General features: G+C 39.7%; 1 protein-coding gene across 9 annotated transcripts in view; it reads right to left on the reverse strand.

Moving 5' to 3' along the window:
* The window catches only part of WWP1 (WW domain containing E3 ubiquitin protein ligase 1), a 147,714-nt gene that overhangs the window by 25,046 nt on the left and 95,176 nt on the right, over positions 1-27,492 (reverse strand). For 6 of the 9 annotated variants that reach the window (XM_069600674.1, XM_069600672.1, XM_069600673.1 and 3 more), the window contains 12 exons: positions 26,901-26,996; positions 25,337-25,511; positions 23,547-23,601; positions 23,378-23,462; positions 23,120-23,248; positions 17,350-17,425; positions 17,171-17,242; positions 14,049-14,137; positions 8,739-8,898; positions 2,643-2,776; positions 2,413-2,553; positions 1,577-1,697 (listed from right to left, as the gene is read on the reverse strand). In XM_069600674.1, the coding sequence (XP_069456775.1) occupies positions 1,577-1,697; positions 2,413-2,553; positions 2,643-2,776; positions 8,739-8,898; positions 14,049-14,137; positions 17,171-17,242; positions 17,350-17,425; positions 23,120-23,248; positions 23,378-23,462; positions 23,547-23,601; positions 25,337-25,511; positions 26,901-26,996 (1,333 nt within the window). The remainder of the gene's footprint in view (positions 1-1,576; positions 1,698-2,412; positions 2,554-2,642; positions 2,777-8,738; positions 8,899-14,048; positions 14,138-17,170; positions 17,243-17,349; positions 17,426-23,119; positions 23,249-23,377; positions 23,463-23,546; positions 23,602-25,336; positions 25,512-26,900; positions 26,997-27,492) is intronic. The other 3 variants (XR_011259081.1, XR_011259080.1, XR_011259079.1) reach the window with 1 other exon arrangement.

The raw sequence follows: 27,492 nt of genomic DNA on the forward strand, positions 1-27,492 counted from the left end.
TCTTCAATTTAAGTCTGAATTTGGCAATAAGGAGTTCATGATCTGAGCCACAGTCAGCTCCCAGTCTTGTTTTTGCTGACTGTATAGAGCTTCCCCATCTTCAGCTGTAAAGAATATAATCAATCGGATTTTGGTATTGACCATCTGGTGATGTCCATGTGTAGAGTCATCTCTTGTGTTGTTGGAAAGAGGGTATTTGCTATGACCAGTGTGTTCTCTTGGCAGAACTCTCTTAGGTTTTGCCCTGCTTCATTTTGTACTCCAAAGTCAAACTTATCTGTTATTTCAGGTGTATCTTGACTTCCTACTTTTGCATTCCAGTCCCTTGTGATGGAAAGGACATCTTTTTTCGGTGTCAGTCCTAGAAGGTATTGTAGGTCTTCACAGAACCTGTCAACTTCAGCTTTTCTTTGGCATTAGTGGTTGGAGCATAGACTTGAATTACTGTGATACTGAATCGTTTGCCTTGGAAATGAACAGAGACCAGTCTGTCGTTTTTGAGATCCAGTGTGTCGTTTTTGAGATTGCACCCAGGTACTACATTTTGGACTCCTTTGTTGACTATGATGGCTACTCCATTTCTTCTAAGGGATTCTTGCCCACAGTAGTAGATATAATGGTCATCTGAATTAAATTTGCCCAATATGGTCCATTTTAGTTCACTGATTCCTAAAATGTCGATGTTCACTCTTGCCATCTCCTGTTTGACCACTTCCGATTTACCTTGATTCGTGGACCTAACATTCCAGGTTCCTATGCACTGATGTTCTTTATAGCATCAGACTTTACTTTCACCACCAGACACATCCAGAGCTAGACGTTGCTTCTGCTGTGGCTCAGCCTCTTTCTTCCTTCTGGAGCTATTTCTCCACTCTTCTCCAGTAGTACATTGGGCACCTCCCGACCTGGGGAGCTCACTTTCCAGTGTGGCGTGTTTTTGCCTTTTCTCACTGTTCACCACATGCCTGTTGCTGCTGTTCAGCCACTCAGTCGTGTCTGACTCTGCCATCCCATGGTCAGCAGCCCACCAGGCTCCTCTGTCCACGGGATTCTCCAGGCGAGTATACCGGAGTGGGCTGCCATTTCCTCCTCCAGGATATATATGTTACTTATGTACATAGAGTAAATACTGAAAATATATACATATATGTTATATATGTATACCTGTATATTATATATATTCAGTATTAAAAAACAAAAAATTTTTACACATGCTACAATATGGATGAACCATGAATACATTATGGTAACTGAAATAAGGCAGTCACAATACGACAAATATTGTATGATTTCCCCTACTTGAGTTCCCCCAATTATTAATAAGTTTGCACTTTTCAGGAGCCCTAAGAGTTGGCACGATTGATGATTTTGTGCTATGACAGCATCATATTTGGGAGAACTTAAGACCCTTACTCAGTGCTGGAGTTTTATACCCCCTAAACATTTCGATGAATCAGAGCAGATTGAAGATGGTGCCATATGTTTTTAAAGCTTGCGGACATTCTATTATAGAAGCATAACAACAGACCCTCCTCCCATTAACTTTCCCTATAATAGCATAATAAAAGATCCTAACCTCCAATTCTTTTTCATCAAAGTACTGCAGCCACTGAAGGGGAACAACCTCATTAAAGCCATCAAGGAAAGCTTTGGTCTGTTCTTGTACTCCTCGAGAAAAACGCCACTCAGTCATTAAACTGAAAATAAAGATGGTATTTAAAAAGATGGTACTTTCTATGTAAGGTAAAAGGGTTTAAAACACAGAGTACTTCTTAACCATCATTAAAAGAGAAAGTGAAGAAAATCAGGAAGCTGTACGGAGTGTAGAATTCAAGTGAGCACAGTTTCAAACTGGAAGTTGCGGTGAGCACTATTAAAAGAGTAAGTTAAAAAGGGAAAGTAAAATGGAGTAAGAATGAGTATTACAGTGCTAGTCAGGTGCGGCTCCAGACTTGGTTTTGCTACTGTCTACAGAGGGCCTCCATCTCCTCATCTAGAAATGAAGAAGTGCATGGGCTTTGGAAAGCCCTTTTTCGGCACCAATGTTCTCTGACTGTTGATCCAGACAAGGTACCATGCAATACAGCAAGTGGCAGCGGGAAAATGGAGGTCATCATATACACTTTTTTTCATGAATGTTAGTACTGTTGGGAAGAACTTAAATAAATGTATGTCAGAGGCAAGGGAAGTGGGTTTTTTAAAAAATTATATTTGAATTTTTGAGTGCTTTTGCAACATGTTTATAAATTAAGAGGAATATTGAGTAGAGAAAAAATAATTGAAAAGGATCACTGAAAGAGGGAATGAATGTGGAACATTCCCCGAGGAGCAAACAAGGCATAAAGACAAGGGTATAGAGAGACAGTTCTAAGACGCTCTGGCAGCTGTAGAAAGTAGGGACAATCACCTTACCCAATATATTCATCTTTGTTCTCCTCTGTCACTAGGATATTGGAACCTCCCAACTTCAGGTCATGTGATGTAACCTTTCCCAAAATCTCCATGTCAACAGAAAAGTACATTTCTAAGCCACATTCTTCAATGTTGTTGTCTCTGGGTGATAGAGAGATATAACCACTAATTAACAAAATATGTAAAACTGGTTTCAAGAAAATACCATATTGAAAGATAAATCTTCAAACCTTATCCAGATAAGGGAATTATAAAATTCAGTATCAATCGATTCCAAATCCTTAATAGTCAGTTTTTTACTTAGCATACGCTTGTAGAAGGGTAACGAGAAACCAGTATCAATAAACTTCCCATGAAAGAGTGCCTGCCAAGAGAAAACAAAAAATTTAAAAAATTTACAAAGTAGCAATTTTCCTATTCAGGGCACAATGATAACAGAGGTATCATAAAGCTTTGCAGGCAAAAAAGTACGTAATAATTAATCAGTATAAATCATGAAAACTAAAAGATTGGAATCATGAAAACTAAAAAATAAAATATTCTATAAGATGCTAAGTATGAAAAACAAATTTAGAGTGAAAACAGTATCTCTTTAACTGAGGTCAAACACTTAGCTATATGATGCCCTGTCAATAACTTTAAAGAGGATGATAATGGAGCCTTATCAAACTCCTACTTTTAAATATGTTTCATGAACTACATTAACCCCACTAGACACAGAAAACAAGGCGTTTTGGCGGTCCCTGTGCACCTGGGAAGACCCCTCCCCAGCCCCATTCTCCTCCCAGTTGCTGAGAGAGCTTCAGGACTGGCCCTGTCTCGCCTCCACATTGGCCAATGCGGAGAGCCCCAGACCTGCAGTTCTCTCACTCTCACCACCATCCGCCTGTCTACTGTGAAACCGGATTCCGCGTCTCACATCTCACCTAACTTTCAAAACCATCCTACTATGTTTCGTCCTCTTCAAGCTCATGGTCCATCATTAGCAAAATCCCCCCCCATTCTCAACTCATCCTTTGAAGATCCTTTCGCATCTTGTTCTAACAAAAATCTGGCATTTTTCTGAGGATCCTGTTTCCTTTCAAATCCTCTCAGGGAGCTGGCTGTCTCTCTCCTATCCCCGTGTCACCAAGTCTGGGAGTGGGTGTGTGTTGCTTCTCATCACTAATTTCACCTCCCTTACCTGCCCCAGCGTGCAAGACCATGCCAGCCCTCTACGTTCATGGCTCACCACCCACTACTTCCTCACTGCAGTCATCCTTAGATCTTCTGGTTTCCCCCCTTTACTCATTCAGTCCCACGCTTTTTCAAAAAGACCGTCATCATTTTTAAGATTTCATGATCTGCACTGATGGTTCTTTTACTACCCTCACACGTTTTAATCCTTTCTGTGATCTTAGTCTTTAACTTAGTTGAATGTTCTCAACACCATACCCTTGACACTGTTATTAGCACTGACTGCAATTCCTTCATAAACTGAATTCCAAAGAGCTCCTGACATGCCAGCTCACCACCTTCAGCAGTAAACACCAGCAAGTTTTGACCCCACTGGGATCTGAAAAAATCCAGGGAACTTGTTAGCTTGTTACTGTCACTCAGCCCGCTTATGAAGTTATTTCTCCCCTTACTCAGTTTTTCTTGAAAATTTTGGCCACACCACGTGGTATGTGGGATCTTAGTTCCCCCAACCAGGGATGGCGCCCACACCCTCTGCAGTGGAAAGCTCAGGAGTCTTAGTTCCTCGGCCACCAGGGAAGTCCTCCCCTTACTCGGTTTAGATTCCATCGTCTGTCACTAAAGTTACTCCCTTGGACCTTCAGAGCACAATCACCTTAACCACTTGGCCAACTCTCCCATGTACCTTCAAACCTCGTCTCCTCACTCTACACTAATGAACGTGGTCTCCATCTCGCCGAGGAAACAGCCACCACGAGAGAACTTCTTTGCTTCCCCCACATCTGCTCACTAGTATTAGGCTGGTGCAAAACGAACTGCAGTTTTTGCAATGTTGAAATTTGCCACTTGATGTTGGAATACATTCTAAATAAATGTAGTTGTATTATACATCCTTTTAATGCACATTTCTCACTTTATAGTTTTCTTTTTTGCTAATGACTATTACTTGCTGTTTATTGTATACTTATTTTAGACTATAGAAATGATGCTAGACAAAAAGCAAATTGAGTGATTTTTTTTTTTTTAATTCAAGTTCAAAATGGGTCGTAAAGCAGCACAGACACCTCACAACACCAACGCACTTTGGCCTGGAACTGCTAACAAATGCACAGCGCAGTGGTTGTTCAAAAAGTTTTAAAAAGGAGACAACAGCCTCGGAGTTGAGAAACGCAGTGGCTGGCCATCAGAAGTTGACAATGACCAGCTGAGAAGATCATCAAAGACAATCCTCCTACTACACAAGAAGCTGCCGAAGAACCCCAAGCTCGTCATTCTATAGTCGTTGGGCATTTGAAGCAAATGAGGAAGGTGAAGAAGCTCGATAAGTGGGTGTCTCATAAGCTGGCTGAAAATTTAAAACATCTTCAGTTTGAAGTGTCTTCCTTCTCTTATTCTGTGCAACAACAGTGAACCATTTCTCAACCAGATGGTGATGTGTGAAGAAAAGTGGATTTTATGACAACTGGTGATGACCAGCTCAGTGGATGGACCGAGGAAGAAGCTCCAAAGCGCTTCCTACAGCCAAACTTGCATCAAAAAGAGGTACTGGTCACTGTTTGGTGGTCTGCTGCCAGTCGGATGTACTATGGCTTTCTGAATCCCTGCAAAACCATTACAGCTGAGACGTTTGCTGAACGAATCGATGAGATGCGCTGAAAACTGCAATGCCTGCAGCCAACATTGGTCAACAGAAAAGGGCCCAATTCTTCTGCATGACAACGTCTGATGACATCTGACTGCAAATTGCACAACCAATGCTTCAAAAGTTGAACGAATTGGGCCGCGGAGTTTTGCCTCATCCACTATATTCACCTGACCTCTCACCAACCGACCACCATTTCTTCAAGCATCTTGACAGCTTTTTGCAGGGAGAACGCTTCCACAACCAGCAGGAGGCAGAAGATGCTTTCCAAGAGTTCGTGGAATTCTGAAGCACGGATTTTTATGCTACAGGAATAAACAAACTTTTTTCTCATTGGCAAAAATGTGTTGATTGTAATGGTTTCTATTCTGATTAATAAAGACGTGTTTAAGTCTAGTTATAATGAATTAAAATTTACTGTCTGAAACCGTAATTACATTTGCACAAACCTAACAGCATCTGAATCTATGTACTCCTACTGCGGAGAAGCTATGACTTCTCTGTGCACTGGACACATCTCCCCCTTGCTCTCCTATTCAAGGTCACTGCTCCCAAATCCCCATCTCTCTGACCTCATCAAATTCCTTCTTCTCTTACTGATCATCGGCAGCGTATAAATGTTTTATTCTCCTCTCATTCTTGGTTCCATATATACTTCATGGTACTGCCCAGATATCTTTTTAATCCTTTATTGAAAGTTTCTTTAAGAGATTTTGTGTGTGTGTGCTTAGTTGCTCAGTAGTGTACGACTCTTTGCAACCTCAAGGACTGTGGCCCTCCAGGCTCCTCTGTCCATAGGATTCTCCAGGCAAGAATACTGGAGTAGGTTGCCATGCCCTCCTTCAGGGGATCTTCCCAACCCAGAGCTCCCACCCTGAAGGTGGCTTCTTTACCAGTTGAGCCACCAGAGAGGCTCCTTTAAGAGATTCATCAGTTCAGTTGCTCAGTAGTATCTGACTCTTTGCAACCCCATGAACCACAGCACACCAGGCCTCCCTGTCCATCACCAACTCTCGGAGTTTACCCAAACTCATGTCCATCGAGTCGGTGATGCCATCCAACCATCTCATCCTCTGTCATCTCCTTCTCCTCCTTCCCTCAATCTTTCCCAGCATCAGGGTCTTTTCAAATGAGTCAGTTCTTTACATCAGGTGGCCAAAGTATTGGAGTTTCAGCTTCAACATCAGTTCTTCCAATGAACACCCAGGACTGATCTCCTTTAGGATGGACTGGTTGGATCTTGCAGTCCAAGGGACTCTCAAGAGTCTTCTCCAGCACCACAGTTTAAAAGCATCAATTCTTCAGCACTCAGCTTTCTTTATAGTCCAACTCTCACTTCCATACATGACCACTGGAAAAACCACAGCCTTGACTAGACGGACCTCTGTTGGCAAAGTAATGTCTCTGCTTTTCAATATGCTGTCTAGGTTGGTCATAACTTTCCTTCCAAGGAGTAAGCGTCTTTTAATTTCATGGCTGCAATCACCATCTGCAGTGATTCTGGAGCCCAGAAAAACAGTCAGCCACTGTTTCCCCATCTATTTCCCATGAAGTGATGGGACGAGATGCCATGACCGTGGTTTTCTGTATGTTGAGCTTTAAGCCAACTTTTTCACTCTCCTCTTTCACTTTCATCAAGAGGGTCTTTAGTTCTTCTTCACTTTCTGCCCTGAGGGTAGTGTCATCTGGATATCTGAGGTTATTGATATTTCTCCTGGAAATCTTGATTCCAGCTTGTGCTTTCTCCAGCCCAGCGTTTCTCATGATGTACTCTGCATATAAGTTAAATAAGCAGGGTGACAGTATACAGCCTTGACGTGCTCCTTTTCCTATTTAAGAGATTAGTTGTATTTATTTCTCCTTCCAGTCTCCCTTGAGGCTCCTCCCATCCACCTTTCCTCTCCACTGCACATGAATATCATTCACCTGGCCAAATCAAAGTTACTTATTGAACCTCATCTTGATCAGCCAGCAGCATTCGACACAGCTGATCACTTATTTCTTGACACACACTTCCTTCCTCCTTAGTCTTCTGGAAACCATTTGTATTTATTCTCCTATCTCCTCCTCAGCCTAGGCTCTTTTGCCAGTTCCTTCTTATCTCCCCAACTTATAAGCGTCCTTAAACAACTTCTCTGTCCACACTGATTCTTTAAATGGTTACATTGTCTTACTGAGATATCCTCTCATTGCCAGACTTGTGTATCCAACTATCTATTCTAGATCCCCACTTGAAAGTTGGCAAGAATCTTAAACCAAATCCCAATTCTGGAGTCCCTCCCCCCCCAAATTTCCTCTATGTCACAACCCTGTCATCCTGGGAAATGGCAGCTGCAACCGGATACACAGATCTTACAGTCTGGTGCAACACCTGACTCGCACACCTTGCACCTGAACGGGCAGAAGACCTGAATCACACATCTTGCCCCTAAACAGGCAGAAGACCTGATTGCCTCTAAGTATGATACATCCAGAACCCACAGCACGCCTCACCGCCTCCACGGCTATAGCTCTTGAGTCCGAGCCTGAGGACTCAAGTACCATCTCTCAGCTGAGCTGTTACGAGTGGTCTTCCTGCTTCTCCTCTTGCTTTCCTTTGCCCTCAATTACAGTCTCTTCTACAAGGCAGCAGACTGAGCTTAATCAAATCCATGGTCATATCACGTTCCTTAGATCATACCACTCCCTGCTCAAAGCCCTCAGCTGAATTTCCGAATGATCCCACAAACTGCCTACGTCTCATCTCCTACCACGTTCCCTCTATGGGCCAGCTATGACATTTTCATTCAAAAACGTACTTCCACCCAAGATCGTTTTTTTCGGGTTGTTCCCTGTGCCTCGAATGTTGTTCTCCAAAATATTTGCATGATTCAATCCCTTGCTTTCTTATTTCTGTTCAAGTGTTACCCATCAGACAGGCCTCCTTTACTCATATTAAATAACAGAGCAACACTTCCTTTCCCTCAGTATATATTCATTATTTGTCTCCCTCTAACAATATTTATATCCCTAAGAACAAGGACTGTTCTTATCATGGTTTCATCCTGTTCATACTATGATGCCACAGCAGGCAATGAATATTTGCTGAATAAATGGATATATAATAAAGTGCAAATAAAAATATAAACACAAACACTTCTCAAGAAGTTTATGGTCCTACAAGACCTTCTGCAAAGCTACGAAAATTCCAAAAATATCAATCAAGTTCAATGATTATATATACAACTCAAGATTTTCCTCTTATTGAAAAGTGGTCATACTACAATTAGGATTAAATGAAAGGACTTCTAAAGACCAACTGGCTGTATCAATAATCCTATATTCACAATCTTCACACAGGAACTTATTTTGATACTCTCTAGGCAAACATCCTTGGTAACCAAATTGTGAATACATATAACCAAGGATGCTATGTATCAGTTACAAAAAAAAATCTTCTCTAAAATACTTCTGGAATAAGCAAAATTCAAATAAATGATTAAGTAGGTAATGGAAAGCCAAGACTCACCATAGCAATAAAGCGACCAATGAAACAAAAGTATGAAAGATGGTCTGGATTAATAGTTGATGCTGGATTTATCTGTAGACAGTAGTTGTTCTTGCCAGCATACTCAAATAAGCAATACATGGGGTTCAAAACTTCATGTGAAAGCAAGAAAAACCATTCTCTAAAAGAAGATAAGTCAATATTATTTTAGCAACCATATATAAATTTAAAAACAGACCTTAAATAAATTCATACATAACATCCCATCTCTACTCAACAGTCTTTAACAACTCTACTGCCCGATTCCAAAGCCGCCCATTCTAAATTACCTGCCAGTTCCTGTACTGCCAAACTATAAACTAGGTATTTCTCACATATCGTGTGCTTCTTCCTATGCCATATTTTTATGTACGAATCCTGAACTTCAACTCAGCCTATGGGGATCCCACTTTCAAGTTCAGCTGATATCTACTTCAGCAATTTTTGGAGGCATTTTTCAGTGTATTTCAGTGTCTCCGTCACTGAACAATCCCACAATATTATTCATTTTTCTGCATTTGACTGGCCCACAAGACCACTATATCCACCAGACTGTAAGGAACTCAAAAACAAAAGCCATGTCTCTATGTTTTGTACCTTTAACTCTTATAGGCACCTGACAACCTATACACACTAGATTTATAAGGAAGACTTATTTTATTTATTTATGGCTGCGCTAGGTCTTCGTTGCTACGTGCAGGCCGTCTCCAGCTGTGGTGACTGGGCTACTCTTGGTTGTGGTGCTCAGGTTTCTCACTGGAGGAGCTTCTCTCATCACAGAGCAGGATTCTAGGGCAGGCGGGCATCAGGAGCTGCGCTCTGGGCTCTAGAGCACAGGCTCAGTAGCTGTGGCACATGGGCTAGCTGTCTTGCAGTATGCGGGATCTTCCCAGACCAGGGATCGAAGCCATGTCCCCTGCACTGGCAGGTGGATTCTCTAGCACTGAGCCACCAGGGAAGCCCTGAATAGGCTTCAGTGAGTATTTGCTGGTGATACTGAGGTAACACAGCATGGCCGCTATGAACAGTTTTAACTGTTTTTTTCAGGCAATGGATTAAAAATGGAACTAAAATTTTAAAAGATGCAATCTTTAAATGGGGTAGGCATTATCTAACTTATTACCATGTAGTTTGTCTCATTTTAAAAAGTCCAATACAGAAAACCTGACTAGGTAAAAGATTAATAATTTATATTATAAAATAAACACTATGCAAAGCCTGTCTTCCATAGCAATTTCTTCTAATACAGGGTTCCAAACTCAAATACCTACAGATATTAGTGAGTGAGTACAAGGGGCTTCCTTCTCTGCATGGGCTCACAGTCTTCTACTCAGTCACAAACCCCCATTCCTCATTGTATCCCGGATAACAGTTACCACTGGTCTAGGAAGAATTACTTCTAGGCATATAATCACAGTCCTTAGACAACTTGGCTATGGTGGGCAGGAAGTGAAAAAGAGTGTATGATGCCCGACAGGGAAAGCAGCTACTCTGATTCAGCAATTGATGCCATGTGAGAAGATGTGGCAACTGTTTTTAAAGAGAGGCCAGAAATCTTGATTCATAGGAGTAATCTAGTGATTTCTTTAATGTTGTCAAATAATATAAAAAAATTTAAAATCACAATGGGGGCCATCACTATACAAGCTAGGTCTGGCCTGGCAGCCCGTTCAGAAATGCTTTTCTGAAACTTTAAAATATAATCTTGGAAACTTAATGAAGGGTAGAGAAGGGAGTCTAAATCAACTGAGAAATGTTAAAATCAATTTATAAAAGGAAATTCAGTTCCAAAATAGTAGCTGAACCATGTTGACTTCCCACTGTGGTAAGGCTGAAGTAACACATGTCCCCAGGAAGAGAAACTGAACAGATCTAGTGGGCTGCCGCCTATGGGGTCACACAGAGTTGGACACGACTGAAGTGACTTAGCAGCAGCAGGAGCAGTGAGAATGTGTTTAGACACAAACACTAGAAATAAAACTCCCGGATGTTGCAGATGACTCTCAGCAATCAGCCGGGAGAACTGGGCCCACTGGAAGCAAGAGTGCCTACAGCGTGGCACCTAACCCATGCCCCAACAGCGAGAGAGGAGAAGGAGAGCCCTAAGCAGCGGGAGGCAGAAGAGTTCCTGTGAACATATTCTTCCACATCTCTCAAATAAACTAAAGAGTTCCAAGAGGTTACAAGAGTGCCTACAGCGTGGCACCTAACCCATGCTCCAACAGCAAGAGAGGAGAAGGGGAGCCCTGAGCAGCGGGAGGCAGAGGAGTTCCTGTGAACATATTCTTCCACATCTCTCAAATAAACTAAAGAGTTCCAAGAGGTTACAAGAGTGCCTGCAGCGTGGCACCTAACCCATGCCCCAACAGCAAGAGAGGAGAAGGAGAGCCCTGAGCAGCGAGAGGCAGAAGAGTTCCTGTGAACATATTCTTCCATATCTCTCAAATAAACTAAAGAGTTCCAAGAGGTTACAAGAGTGCCTGCAGCGTGGCACCTAACCCATGCCCCAACAGCGAGAGAGGAGAAGGAGAGCCCTGAGCAGCGGGAGGCAGAAGAGTTCCTGATAACATATTCTTCCACATCTCTCAAATAAACTGAAGAGTTCCAAGAGGTTACAAGAGTGCCTGCAGCGTGGCACCTAACCCATATGCCCCAACAGCAAGAGAGGAGAAGGAGAACCCTAAGCAGCGAGAGGCAGAAGAGTTCCTGTTAACATATTCTTCCACATCTCTCAAATAAACTAAAGAGTTCCAAGAGGGTGAAAAAATTAATAGACAACGAATGAGTTAGCAGAGTCTAGAGAGGAAAACAGTAAAACCATCAACGATGAAAAGTCACATTAGAAGCAGCAACACATGGGGCAGTACTGCCAACAGAGACGTGAGCACAGGCGTGAGAAGAATCAGAACAATGAAAAAGCACAGATGGAAGTGCCCTGAGGAGAGATGACAGACAGGTAAGGCTGAGAGGGGAGTCCACATACCCATGACTGAGGTTCCTGAAGAAAAACGGAACAAATGGAACAGAAAAAATATTCAAAGACCTAATAGAAGAAAATTTCCCTTAAATTAAGGAAGATCTTAATAAGTGCCCCCAAAAAGATATAAAACAATCAACAATGAAATTAATGAACTTCAAAGAAAAGACCTGTGTGGGTACCCAGAGGAAAAAAGCTTCCTACAAGGGGCTGGCCTCCTATTTGATAGTGTTTACATTCAATTAGAAGACAGTGAAGCAATGTCTACCGAGTACTGGAGAAACAAGTGTTGTGTGAGAAATTCGTATCTAGTAAAGTTCTTGTTTAAAAACAAAAGCAGCAGAAAACATATTCTCAAACATGTAAAACTAGAGGGATATATCACCCTTGTGAACTGATTAAACCAAAACCAATACATGAATTAAAATAAATAATTTGGGAATAAGAAAAACACAGTGTGCAGTAACTAATTATGTACATTATATGCATTAAAACCATAAAAATATAAAACAAAACCCAAACAGTTGAGGTACAAAATGGTTAAGAATATGAATATTATAAAGTCAGACACTGTAAAAATAATACCATATTTCATTTCTAAGATGTGCCTTTTTAATGTCTGAACATTTTTGAAATTGAGACAATCACAATAGATGTGATATTCATATCCATGGTGAAAGGCAATTTTCTCTTCCAAAAAAACTTACTGTTTTAGGTGAGAAAATACACTCACACAACCAGCTCTGCTAGTCCACCAGCTCTAGTTTTCTACCTGTTTAAGTCAGCTGTACTAAAACTGTGATTATGTAACTCTGAACACCCATGAAGTACCAGTTCAAAAAGAGAGTTGTTTCTAAGAAAAGCAAATTTAATTCTTTGTAAATATTTAATGAGAATGCTTTGACTAAAAAATAAACTGCAGTCAAATTAGCTCTGGGCAAAGCAATGAAGGAAAAAAAATTAAATAAAAAGGATCTCCTGTTCTTACTGCTTCATAAGTGTCTGTTAAAGAAATATTTAGTAAATGTGGAAAACTATTTAGTCAAAAGGACTCAGACCGGATTAAAAACACAAACATCAAACCAACATAAATTGTTATAATAGCAAAAAACAAGAAACAACCTTATTCATGCTGATTCATCAACTATACTATGTCCAAACAAGGGAAGAGTATGCAACCATGAGTATAAGGTCTATATCTGATATGGAAAGATATCCATGATAGACAAAATAACAAAATCAAGCTGCTATATTTTGCAAATTGTACGATCAATTCTGTTTTAAAAAAGTCAGCAAATACGTATATTCAAATTTATATGCAACTGACCCCTGAACAACATGCTTTTGAACTCTGCAAGTCCCCTTATACGTGGATCTGTTTCAATAAATAGAGTGCCTGTATTTTCATTTTACAAATATCCTAAAATCAATTAAGTGCAGCAAAAGTCAATTAGAGATCACAATGTGTGGAACTGAAAGAACTAGGGATTTGAATCCAGATTTCATCCAAACTGCTTTAGCTTCCTGTTCTTTGGTAAGTCAATCATCAATTCCTTTGTTTTGTGTTGTTTTTAATGGAAATAAAGTTGGTTTACAATATTGTGTTAGTTTTAAGGCATATAGTAAAGAGTTTCTGGAGAAGGCAATGGCACCCCACTCCAGTACTCTTGCCTGGAAAATCCCATGGACGGGGGAGCCTGGTAGGCTGCAGTCCATGGAGTCGCGAACAGTCGGACACGACTGAGCGACTTCACTTTCACTTTCATGCACTGGAGAAAGAAATGGCAACCCACTCCAGTGTTCTTGCCTAGAGAATCCCAGGGACGGGGGAGCCTGATGGGCTGCCATCTCTGGGGTCACACAGAGTCGGACACGACTGAACTGACTTAGCAGTAAAGCGTTTCAGTTAAAATTTTCAGATTATATTCCATTATAGGTTTGTAAATGATACTGAATATAATTCCATGCTATACAGTAAATCTTTGTAGCTTATCTATTTTATGTATAGTAGCTTGTATTGATTAATCCCATACTCTTTTGTTTTTGAAACAGAAGTAGCAGTACACAGATTTTTGACAACACAGGATTCAGCACCCCTAACCCCCATGTTTTCAAGGGTCAACTGAATATGCAGAGAAAATATACAGGATAAGCAACATAATAATAATAATGGTTACTCCTAGATTTATGTGAATATTTCAATTTTTGTTTTTAAAAATAATTCTAGATTGCTATTGAAAAAAATGTTATCTTTTCAAGAATATATCTACAGTGGAGATACACTTATTTCAAAGCAAATATGTCTTTTCTTTTACCTTGCTAGGCCACCATAATCAAGTCCTTCTTCTCCTCTAAATATTACATATAATCGCCTCCTCAAGTCATAGGGTTTTAATGCCATAATCTAATTAAAAACAAAAACATGGATGCTTAAACATTCATATGTAATACAAGTTTCCTCCAAAACAGTTTTGATTAAATTTCATCTGTTTTCAAAGTTACACATTTTGTTATCTTATACAACAATGCTTTTAATTCAAAGAGATCAACTGGTTTATTCCACAAACTAGCAAAGATGCATCTTACTCTACTAAGCTTTCTCTGATTAACTTTCATAAATCTCTTTCCCTTCTTCTGGTATTAAACGGTAGTTCTACTTTGGGTTAGTAGCAAGAGAGGAACAGCTTAAAACAGAATGTTTTTCAAGTTAGAAAATATTACCTTCTCTGTCACTCTCCAAATTTTACTGAAATCTTATAAAAGGTGACTTGCAAATTTTTTTGATGAGCAACACTTAATGAGAAGTAGAATTTATTGCTTACACCACACATTCCATTTCTCAGTAGGAAAGGAACTCAGCTATTGTGAAGAATTATTTATAAGATGATGAATTTTAGCATAAAAAGGTTTATCTTAAAACTGTATCTATACTAGATATTTTATAAGCCTTAAAGGCTCACATTAAGGTTACTAGTAAGTAAGCTTTACTTCCAGATAAAAGGGAATTATATCCGAAAGCCAAGACTGGCCTGGGTGAGGCGACAGCTCACTAGCTGGCCTCTACTTTACAGCCAGTCATAGGCTCACAGGGCACGATTCTCCCCAAGCCAGAGGACAAAGCCAAGTAAAATCTACCATGAATTCAGATGTGTATGTCTTAAATCAAAGTTTACACAGAGCTTGGAACAAGATAACAATTTATTAAATCAAACAGAAAAAGTTTTGCTGATAACAGCTATATTAAGTAACTTGTCCAAACTGCAAGAAGTGACTAAACTGAAGCTAGGATTTGAACATCACTGACTTAAGAATTGTTATTCCATTTTGGCTTCTATACATAAAAGTCCCTGTGTACCTGAACACACAGAGAATTTTAATTCATCACTGTAATACTTTAGGAGAGGACTGAGAAGAAAAATTCTCAACCTCGTCAGAAAAAAAGAACTGACAATATTTTGGTTTTTTAATCTTTATTCTACAGATAATTCAGCAAAGGTACTACATGCATTTGTTCATGCCACCAAATGTTTATTAATACCTGCTATGTGCAAAGCACTGTTTCTAGGTACTGCGCAAAGCAGCAGTAAACAAATAGCTGGGCTCTCCTGGAGTTTCGTTCTGGTAAGAGAGGTTTACTGTGTTAGATGGTGGTGATGTAGTTGCTCAGTTGTGTCCAACTCTGTGACTCCGTGGACTGCAGTACGCCAGGCTCCATGGGGTTCTCCAGGCAAGACTACTGTAGTGGGCTGCCAGTTCCTTCTCGGCAGGTGGTGAGAAGTGTTACAAGCAGGAATGAAGTACCCTGACTGGCTGCAATGGGACTGTGAGGGAGGTGCGCAGAGAGCTGCCACTTAAATGAGTGCTTGGACAAGGCCCGAGTTCATGGCGTTTAACAGAAACCAGGAGGACGTAAGAATTAACGCTACGGTATGAGAGAAATATTTAAATGGAATACAGTGCCTATACCAATCTAATCTTAATTTAGTCTTATATCACGACTTTTTTGTTTTGAGTTAATAAAGTCATAGTAAAAAGGTAAAGTCTTAGTAAAAAAGGACTTCCCTGGTGGCTCAGATGGTAAAGGGTCTGTCTAGAATGTGAGAGACCTGGGTTCAACCCCTGGGTTGGGAAGATTCCCTGGAGAAGGAAATGGCAATCCACTCTAGTACTCTTGCCCTTGAAAATTCCATGGACGGAGGAGCTTGGTGCAGGCTACTATCCATGGGGTTGCAAAGAGTCGGGCACGACTGAGCAACTTCACTTTCACTTTAGTAAAAAAGTAAATAGGTGTCAAAATATGTCAACTTGTTCCAGAGCTCTTTATGCTTTATTTTAGTAATCTAATTCATGGTAGAATGGTTTTCTTTCTCAGCCTGGGTACCTGTGCCTGCAAAATGGGAGATAATGACAGGAGCTACCTCAAAGGGATTTTGTGATGAATTAAATGAAATGATAAATGGAAGGTGCCAGTGCTAAGCATATGACAATCACTCAATACATGATGGATTTTATTATTATAAGGAACACTCAGTAAGTGGTAGTCATTGTCACAGTTGTGTTCTAAATGGCTGAAAATTTCTAAACCTTAATTCCCTTTAGATATAACCAATATAATGACTCAAGTTGTACGATTTCCCTCAGTATCCAAGGTGTGCTGGTTCTAAGGACAGCTCCACAGATACCGAAATATGGGGGTGATCAACTTATGTGCATCACCCCATATAATTTCAAATCATCTCTGAATTACTTATAATACTTAATACAATATAAATACCACATACACACAAGCATACCTCGGAGATATTACAGGTATGGTTCTAGAGTACCGCAATAAAGAGAATATCACAATAAATCAAGTTACACTAATTTTCTGGTTTCCCAGTACATATAAAAGTCATGTTTACATTGTACTATAGTCTGTTAAGGGGGCAATAGCATTATGTCTAAAAAGACAATGTACAGACCTTAATTTAAAAAATACTCTATTGTTAAAAAAAAATGCTAACCGTGATCTGAGCAAGTTGAATCTTTTTGGAACAGTATATAAAACATAACTGTTCACAGACTGCCTTAACAAGTTAATAATAATGAGAAGTTTGCAGTATTTCAAGAATCATGAAAATATGACAGAAACACTACCAAGTGAGCACATGCTGTTGGAAAAATGGTGCTGTGAGACTCGCTCAACACAAGACTGTCATAAACCTTTAATCTGTAAAAACCACAGTATCTGCAAAGCAGAAATAAAGCAAGTCACAATAAAACAATCTGCTAGTGGCAGCAAATTCAAATTTCACCTTTTGAAACTTGCTGGAAATCTCCCTCCACCCCACCGCAGAATATTTTCTATCCACAGTTGGTTGGATCCATGGATGGTATTATATCTGTGGATACAGAGGGCTGACTGTACAATTTTACTCTGGTACATCTTTCTTACCTGTTGGAAGGAATCTTCAAACAACGTCTGCCGGGACACATTGATCTTTACGTGACTGGGTAGAGCATTAGACTGAAAACAAAAATAATATTGTAATGTCATGTAAGTTATAGTACATGTGCCCTGAAACAAGAAAACTAAATGATTATGAACAGAAGGTTTATTTACCACCGCAGTACCTGGCACAAATAACGGAAGTGAGCGAGTTTCCACCTGAAGCTGCGTTCATAGGCAATCTGTGGGCCACCTTTAGTTCTAAAGAAAAACAAAGACAAACCATATATTGATAAACAAATAATAAAAAAGTTCAGCACTGAGTATGAAACTGGAGTGTACCACTGTCCTACAAATGACAGAAAAGTTACTCTGTAACACCTGCTGGGAGAGAAGTAACGGTAATATTTAGGGGCCAACAGAGACTTGAGCAAGGAGGACACACAATATACACACACAAAGACGGGGATGATGTGTATGGGTGGGTCTTTTGTAAAGCAGTTAGTTAATGTACTTAAAGGATACAACACACAAACAAAGAAGCTAGTTAATGTGCTAGAAACATATACTAACAAACAAATAACTGTATATAAGCAAAAACATCTTTGGGAAAAAAATGAAAGCATTTATAGAAAAACAAAAAACAGATTTTGTCATTAGCATAACAAACTAAAAGGTAATAGTAAAAAGTATTTTTAAGAGGCGGAAGTTCCCACAAAACAGAGTGAAGCAGGAACAATATTCAATATGTGAGTAACTTTCCAAATAAATAAAAAATGTACAAAACAGTAAAAATATGTGATAGAATTTAAATATATACATATATTACACATAGTTATAATTAGCATAATGGGGAAAATTTCCTCATATCTGGAAAACAAATATTAAAAGCCAGTAGTATTTCAGACAAAAAAACACCATAAAACATAAATTGTATTGTTCTTTCAGTCCCATGTAATTATTCCTGTTGGTCTTGATCGCTTGTTAGCAGTTTATGAAGCCATCAGGTTTTCCATTAGAATTCTGTAATTTCTTACTCAGTTAACTGATATGATCTAAAGTTATCAGAAACCTGTATTTGTAAAAAAGTCCTCTCTATGAATCTTCTGGAAGATCTTCATATTTGTAAAAGCATCAGAGTAATAGATGTGTCAGAGAATTGAAACAGCATGATTAAAGACCCAACTGCAATGCAACTGACAAAGAAATCTGGCTATTTATGCAACACATAACATCTTAAGATAATAACCAAAATTATGATGCAACACTATTTCAGGATATACCCAATATGAGGAATGTCATATAGTTTCTGGAACACTTCCATTAACTGACACTTGGCTGTAGAATCTAAGAAGTTTCATCATTACATTTGACAGTGCTTCCCATGTAATCCAACACACCAAATAAGCCTAATTATCGATAGTTTAACCTCTCTTTGAAAAGTTTTAGAGAACTTATGCAAGCATCTAAAATTTGGCTAGAGATTAAAAGAATCCCTTTAGCACATTAAAGCTATCTTTCTTTGTGGGGGAGGGGTGTGGAATATAAATCCACACAAAGATACTTTTGCCTGGCAAAAAATGAAAGAAAAATTTTAAATTAAAATTAAAAAATAATAAACTAAAATAGGCAACAAAGACCTACTATATATATAGCACAGGGAACTCTACTCAATACTCTGTAATAGCCTATATGGGAAAGGAATGGGAAAAAGAATAGATATGTGTATGCATGCATGTGAGGAAGCAACAGTTAGAACTCGACACGGAACAACAGACGTTCCAAACAGGGAAAGGGGTACATCAAGGCTGTTTACTGCCACCCTGCTTATTTAACTTATATGCAGAGTATATCATGAGAAACACTGGGCTGGACAAAGCAGAAGCTGGAATCAAGATTGGCAGGAGAAATGCCAATAACCTCAGATATGCAGACGACACCACCCTTATGGCAGAAAGCGAAGAAGAACTAAAGAGCCTCTTGATGAAAGTGAAAGAGGAGAGTGAAAAAGTTGGCTTGAAGCTCAACATTCAGAAAACTAAGATCATGGCATCTGGTCCCATCACTTCATGGCAAATAGATGGGGAAACAGTGGCAGACTTTTTCTGGGGGGGCTCGAAAATAACTGCAGATGATGATTACAGCCATGAAATTAAATGATGCTTACTCCTTGGAAGAAAAGTTATGACCAATCTAGATAGCATATTGAAAAGCACATTACTTTGCCAATAAAGGTCCGTCTAGTCAAGGCTATGGTTTTTCTAGTAGTCATGTATGGATGTGAGAGTTGGACTGTAAAGAAAGCTGAGCACCAAAGAATTGATGCTTTTGAACTGTGGTGTTGGAGAAGACTCTTGAGAGTCCCTTGGACTGCAAGGAGATCCAACCAGTCCATATTGAAGGAGATCAGTCCTGAATATTCATTGGAAGGACGGATATTGAAACTGAAACTCCAATCCTTTGGCCACCTGATGTGAAGAACTGACTCACTGGAAAAGACCTGAAGCTGGGAAAGATTGAAGAGGAGAAGAGGACAACAGAAGATGAGATGGTGGGATGGCATCACCGACTCGATGGACTTGAGTTTGAGTGAACTCCGGGAGTTGGTGATGGACAGGGAGGCCTGGCATGCTGCGACTCAGGGGGTTGCAGGGAGTCGGACACGACTGAGCAACTGAGCTGACCTGGTGCATCACGTGTGCTTGGTCGTGTCCGACTCTGCAACCCCGTGGACTGTAGCCCGCCAGGCTTCTCTGTCCACGGTATTTCCCAGGCAAGAATGCTGGAGTAGGTATGTATAACTAAATCACCCTGCTGTACACCTGAAACTAACACAATATTGTAAATTAAATAGACTCCAATATAAAATGAAATTTGTTAAAAATTAAAAAGATATTTAAAAAAATAAATAAAAAAAATAATAAATTTTTAAAAACAGATTTTCAAATAACCCAGCACTTCTAATAGAGTGTTACAGGTGAAAAAAATATATGTTTCAAAGGCTTACTTCTCACTAACATAATGAGATTTACATTTTTATTAGAAAATATAAACTGACACTAGAATTTGTAGGAATGTAGACGGGGAAGGGGGCAATAGGCATAATACCTATAATATAAAAAAAATATAAAGCTGAATTGTGTCATAACACCAGGATTGGCACCAGGCCTTGTTGTGGATGGTATATATTGCTTTTTCTACGCTTTTTCCAGGGTTATACTTTCTATCCCATTTTAGATTTTAACCATGTATTAGAGTGCAAATATTAAATGGTATGTTATATTGAAAAGTTAGTTAAATGTGAAAATCTATGACTATTAAAAAAAAAACTTCTTGCTAACCCTTAAATCCAAGGAGGGGGAGGACAAGAGGCTCTAGGTAGAAGAGACAGGAAAGGATATTCTATCACATGTTAAAGTTAATCTGAAATCAAAACAAATACTGCTGGAGAGAGTAAGCAAAGCAAAACTGAGCTCCTAGAAAGCGATGTCCAGGTCACCCAGCCCAGCAGGTCAGTGAGGGAAAAAGCAAGGTGGGCAGCATTTAGGGGAAGTTCTATTCACACTGAGAGCACCTGGGTCTTCTGCCCACTGAGTGACAGCCTATGAGACGGGCATAAAGAACTTTTACATTCCTAGGGAACATTTTGGAATGGATGGAAAATGTTCTCTTCTGTTGTCAGGTTCAACCGAATTCATTCAACAAATACTTACAAAATGCACAGTATGTACCCTGGCACTATTCTAGATAGTGAGAGTATTACTGGCTAATAAAACAAACTGGAAAAACAATACCTCTTTTTGTGTAGTCTATGTACTAGTGAAGAGAACAGATGAGAAACCATGAATAAGTAAGCCATACATTCAGTGTTAGAAGAGCATGAGTGTTTCACCATTCCCGCCCCTAAAAAAGGGAAAAAGGATGAAAAAAGGACAAGGAGTGAAGTGCGGAGAAGAGTTTTTCAACTGTGAACAGAATAAACAGAGTAGGATTCATAAACAAAACAGTGTCTGAGCAGAAAACATGGAGGGCGTAAGTCATACAGGTACTGTTGGGGGAAGGCGCATGCCAACCAGAGGAAATCAGAGCCCAGATGAGGAAGCCTCAAATGTCTGAGATACAGCTAAGTCGCTAGGGAAGCTGAGGCAGAACGAATGAGGAGAAATGTCAGACGTGAGGCTGACAAGGTAACAGGGGTCAGATGCTCCAAGGGCTTAGAGGCCACAGTCAAGTGCTCTGCTTTTTTATTCAGATTAAGATGGAAACCACGGAAGGGTTTTGTGGAGTAACTTCTTACTTAAAAGAAAAATAAAAAAGTAAAAAGACTTGTATGGAGGACCGTGTTACATGAAGCGTAGGCAGAAAGCAGAGTGATACTCAGAGAAGCACTCCGGGTGAGAGACCACGGTAGCTTGGACCAAAGTGACGGCAGTGGATATGGTGAGACACAGCTGGTCCTGAATACATTCTGAAGCTGAGGTAACTGGAACTCTTGATGGACTGTATGTGACGTGAGAGAGTAGTCAAGGACAATTCCAAGATTTCTGGCTCAAACACACCTAAGAGTGGAGGTCCCTTCAATTGAGATGGGAAATATCCCAGGCAGAATAAGTCTGACTGATGGTAGTTATCCGGAAGAAGTTAAGAATAGCTATCAAGTAAGTAGCAGAAAAATTACTAGTGAAACACTACAGAAAAAACATTTGTGAGCTGGGTAAGATTCACCAAGAGAATGAGTATAGACAGCAGAGAAAAGAGATCTGAGGAGGCACTTTGGGTACATCAGTGTTAACAGGCTGACAGGAAAGGAGGGTCCCCCATCACCCAAAAAAAAGGAAGAGGAAGAAGACCAGACAGGCAGAAGGCAATCAGGAAGCAGAGTCCCTGCACTACTTCTCAGGAGAGGGAAACTTCCTTCAAATACTCCTGACTGTGTCAAATTAGACAGAGCTGTAAACAGGGACTAACCAATTAGAGGACACTGGTCCCCTTAGCAAGGTCAGTTAGGGTCAGTGAAATTTTCTTGTTGGTGGTTTGAGAGAGGAACTAGAAACAGCAAATTACACAGGCAAGTCGTTCAGGTAGTTTTCTTGTAGAGGGAAGCAATACAAATGAATTCTCCATCAAATGGACTTACAAGGTGATGAGTCATGGCTTTCCACTTGCCCATTTCTAATTTTAGAGAAGTACCACCCGATGGGAATGATACAGCACAGAAAGACGGATGGTATGAACATCACTGCTGGAGTAGCTAATCGGAAGAGAGGGGACGATCTGGAGCACCAGCAGAGGGATTGGCCTTTGACAGGAACAATGGCAATTTAACTTCAGGATGAAGAGGGAAGACAGATGCTGACTGGTAGAGAGATGTAACGGTAGGAATTCGTGAAAGACTTTCATGGCTGCTTCTGTTTTCTTAGTAATGTAAAGACATCACATCTAAGAAAATGGATGAAGGAGAGCCTTTCAAATACTTAATTAAGCTATTTTTACCAGGAAAACCGTGTTGACCGTCTCAGTCCCTGATGCTGCAGAGGCAGGATGTGACTGTTAAGAGCACACACTCCGTGGACAGACTGCCTTGGTCTGAAACCAGTTTTATCACTTGCTGCGTGACTCTGCATAAGTCTGTTTTGCTCCCTAGGCCTCAGTTTCCACACTTGGAAAGTAAGGGTATCAACCTCAAGGAGCTGTTGGAAGATAAATGCTAATTTATATAAAGTGCTTAGAAGAATCCCTGGCACACAGTCATCACTAGATAAATATTTACTATTGTTCTTCTTAAGGAATTATATGCCACAAATCCACTCTAAATTATATACAGTAGAGCAAAACAAATATATTAGATTATTACTTGTGTAGATTTTCTTGATACATAATGTAAAATCTGCTTGAGGCTAAATTAGAAGTCAAACTTTATGTTCTCATTAAACAGCATCTCAGAACTTCACTTACACAGATGACTTTCCATTGCGAGGATCTTTGAATGTTGTTGTTCTTGTATTATGATCAACAAAGTACCTCACACCTTCCCGGGTATACCTAATTTCCCAACCTTCTGGCAGGGGTTCTTCATTCTGCAAACTAAAAGATAAAGTCACAGTCACACAAGGTGAACATTTTCGAGGTGCTAAAAACGTCTGAGCTGAGGTTCACTTGATTCCATCTCCCGACACGTAAGCTCACGTAAGTAAGGCTGTAGGATACACATACCCTTGAGTTCTGGGGTCCTCCCACTGGGTTGTTTTTGTGTTATGATTCACGAAGTAAACTCTGTCCGTTGAATCCACTCTTTTTTCTAAAAAATAGAGTGAGCATGGTGTTTAATAACTATTTGCTATATATACACTTCAATATTTTTATCAACAACACATTGGCTTACCCCAGCCTGGTGGCAAAGGCCCGTATGGGTCATTTTCTGCTGCTAACATTGAAGCCTGATTGGAGAAAAGGATTAGGAGGAGAAGTTAAAAGGACAGGTTTTTAATATAAAAGCATTAACTAAGCACTTGGCTGAATCACATTTAAGAGTCATTTTCTAAAAAATATGATAAAGAAATGTGAATATAGTAATTTCAAGGCACAGAATTCTAAAAATGTCTTGGGTTGAGAGGAGTTAAGTAAGTGATAAATTATTAGTTTTTCTACAATGATTTAGAAATGATGTATCAACATTAGCACTTTAATCTCTTAGCCTTTCTGTGACAGTCCATAAGAATGAAATGACATGAGAGAATAACATATAGAAAATTGTAGTGTTTAAATGAGGTAACATTATTTGCTGAAAAACAGAATAATTACCACAGTTCTCTTTAAAACAAATGTCTACTAACATAATAATATTAAACTCCAGTATTATCTTTGTAAAAATAAACTTTTACCTTTGTATTAATATATTTTATATATTCAAACATACATAAAAACATATTAATGCTCACATATTATGACAACTCAGAAATATATTCAAAAGAAAATAAACATTTTTACCATCAGTTTTTAAAAAAAGACAAATAAAAACTTATTACCTGAAAAATCATTTCTTAATGACACAATATATACATCTTGATAAATATTTTATAACTTCATAACAGATACTATGAATTGTACTCAGTATCATTTAGACAACTAAATCTTAACCTCAGGATGTTCTGTTTGTGCAGAAGAACACACTTCTGATGCACACCATTCCCTAATTCTGCCGTTTCCCCAAAGTTTTCCATAGATACAGCAAAGTCCAGCCAAAACAAACGCACACACGTAATTTGTTTAGTACATACAGCTAAACGGTGGGACATCCCCACAGACTTCTGCACACGCTACTCAGGAACCAAGAACTGACCACACGAGATGCTGAGCAGGTTGGCCGGCCCACTCTCTGATGGTCAGACAACCCGGAGAGTGGACCAACCTGCAAATGAGAGCAACAAACCTTGCTACTTAACCTCCCAAAAACGCAGAGCCGAATGAGCCTGCCGAAGGCAGGATTCTGAACAGCTGTTTTCTTTGTGTATCTTTCCTAATTTCTTTCCACATTTTGGGGTTTCAAGCTGCCCCAAAACACTACCTAGAGATGCCCAGTACTTGAGATTTATACATTCTACTTCTTGAGATCAAATCTATTTAAACAGAAGTCCTCCCATCCCCCACACTCCCATGGATGCTTGCTTATGGCAGTAAATCACCAATTGATCAAATTTTCAGACAGCATTAAATTTTTTTGGACAAAACTATCTCTAATCCCAGGAATACATATTTAGTGGGCCAAAACAGATGAAAGCATCTCTACAAAGCTGGGATGGAAACAGGATAGCTGGGATATGGCAAGACTGGCCTTAAGTAAAGTCAGGAGGCAATCAGCTTTGTTTAAAGCAAACAAAATGATTATAACCAAAAGTAGAAGACTGGGAACTGGCCAAGACAAATTATATGATTAAGAAATTGCATTTTTGAGACTACCTCTTAACAAGGACAAAAGTATGAGTGTATAGCTATGTAAACTAGGATTAAAAAAAAACTTAAAAGTGCTTATGCATATCAGAAATGTGAATTATTTATTAAAGATCAACTAAAAAAGATCTTACAATCTATAGCATTTAAGAAAAGTCACCAAGGGAGGAAAGGCAAGACGTCTGGAAGAAAAAGATGCATTAAGGCCTATAACTTCCTAATTACCGAGTAGAGGTATCGCTGGTTGAACTGCTGCATAGCTCCCTGCAGCTGGCTCCGCTGGGACTGCCACTGCTCAAAGTTCCGGACTGACTCCATGGTGGGCCGCTGCCAGGTGGTTGTCCTGGTGTTATGGTCCACGTAATACACTCTGCCTCGATCATCAACTCTTCTTTCCCAACTACCAAAGATAAACGGAGCAGCAGTGAAAATGAAAATAAACAATCATCTCTTTAGATAAGAAACTGGAAAGTAGTTAAGTAATATGTTACCTAAATAATTTAAAAATCAAGTCCAAGAGATGATGAGTTTAAAAGAAAGTAAATATTGATATTCTTCAGAAAACTTACAGACATGTAACTTGCTATCTATTTATCTCAATTACCTTCCCATTCTTCCCATACATGATTTCTAAGGACTGTCTAAAAAAGAGGTCATAGATTGAACAGTATCAATGTGACTACTCTCCCTCTTTCTTTGATAAACATTTACTGAGTGCTAACTGTATACCAAGCAATCTGCCTCTATCACCCCTGCCCATGTAAAGGGTTTTAACTCAACTTTTACAGCTTTTTAATCCACCTTTTGCAGCTACACTGATGCTGAACTAAAGTGCAGATGTAGCCACGCCATTCCACCTATCACCGTTTGCTGGCATGGCTAAATGATGAGCCCAGTCACCGTCTCAGCCTCACCGCCCTTCTCCACCCTCACCCTCACTTCCCCTTCTTTCAAGGGACCCATCCGAGGGGCCAAATCAACTCCTGGTGGGCCCCAAATGTGTCAGACGTCTCATCCCGTCATGCCTGTGTTTCAATCCTCTCTCAGAACGGAATACCCTTCTCCACCAGCCAGAAGACGCCCTGTCCTCCTGAACCCACACCCACCAGGGTTTCATTCACCTCCAGTCAATCTGTATTATTAATTCATAGGCTTTCAATATACTTTCAGCAACCAGTTTCACAAGATAACACACTTGTTGCCTTTAATTTTCTGGACTTTGAATATGTTTATATTGGCGAGCTCTGAGTTGCATCTGGAAGGACTGTTAGTAAATAACAGCCTAACAGCACAAGCTTCATTTAGTATGTAATAGGAATGCCTCTTCATTTAAAATGCTCTATTAACTTCAGCCATAATTAATATAATTTTACTTGTAATGATCTTTTAGGTAATAATTTTGAACTACACTAGGATCTCTTACATAAATATCACGCAACAGCATAGTTTAGATCCCTGTCTATGAAGAAACATACACACAAACTGCCCTAAACATGACTCTCATTTCTCAAAAAATAGCAAGAACTGACACTGGGTCAGAAGTCTGCAACTCCCCTCAGTAAACTCATGCCAGCGTTCGACATCTCCTAATCTTTTGAGGAAGCCCTTCAGACTGACTGTAAATGAGACACAGGGTAACAAATCTCATCTACTGAATGTTTACTATTCACAAAAGCAAATCAAGGAAAAGTAACATGCAGTAGCAAAGAACCATTTTATATCGCATTAACTGAGCTTTTAAAATTCCACGTATGAAACACAGCTGAAGCCGGAGAAGACGCTACCTTACCCTGGAGGCAGAGGCTGCGGCCTCTCCCACGTGGTCGTCCGGGTGTTATGATCCACATAGTAGGTTCTACCGTGGGGATCTCTTCTCTGTTCCCACCTTTAATAAAAATACAGAAATAAAAGAACAAGCTAAAGACTATCTGAAGAACGGTTCCTTTTTTTTTATGATTCCTTTTTATAAGCCAAAAAATTATAGGTATGTTTTAAAGAGTCATGTATACACACAAAATGAAGTTGTTTCTTTTGGGCTTTGTAAATGCTCAATTATTCCCTTTTCATTAGCAGTGCTGGAAACTTCCCAGCTTCCCAGTGGGCGCTAGTGCTAAGGAACCCACCTGCCAACGCAGGAGACATAAGAGATGCGGGTTCAATTCCTGGGTGGGGAAGATCCCCTGGAGAAGGGCACGGCAACCCACTCCAGTATCCTTGCCTGGAGAATCCCATGGATAGGGGAGCCTGGCGGCTTACAGTCCATTAGTTCGCACAGAATTGGACATGACTGAAGTGACTTACCACACAGCACGCACTGGAAACTCAGTAAGTACATTTAGCAGAGGAAGACAGAATAACACCCAAAGTTTTTTAAAGTGACT

Source organism: Ovis canadensis, chromosome 9, assembly GCF_042477335.2.
Source record: "Ovis canadensis isolate MfBH-ARS-UI-01 breed Bighorn chromosome 9, ARS-UI_OviCan_v2, whole genome shotgun sequence".
Taxonomy (NCBI): domain Eukaryota; kingdom Metazoa; phylum Chordata; class Mammalia; order Artiodactyla; family Bovidae; genus Ovis; species Ovis canadensis.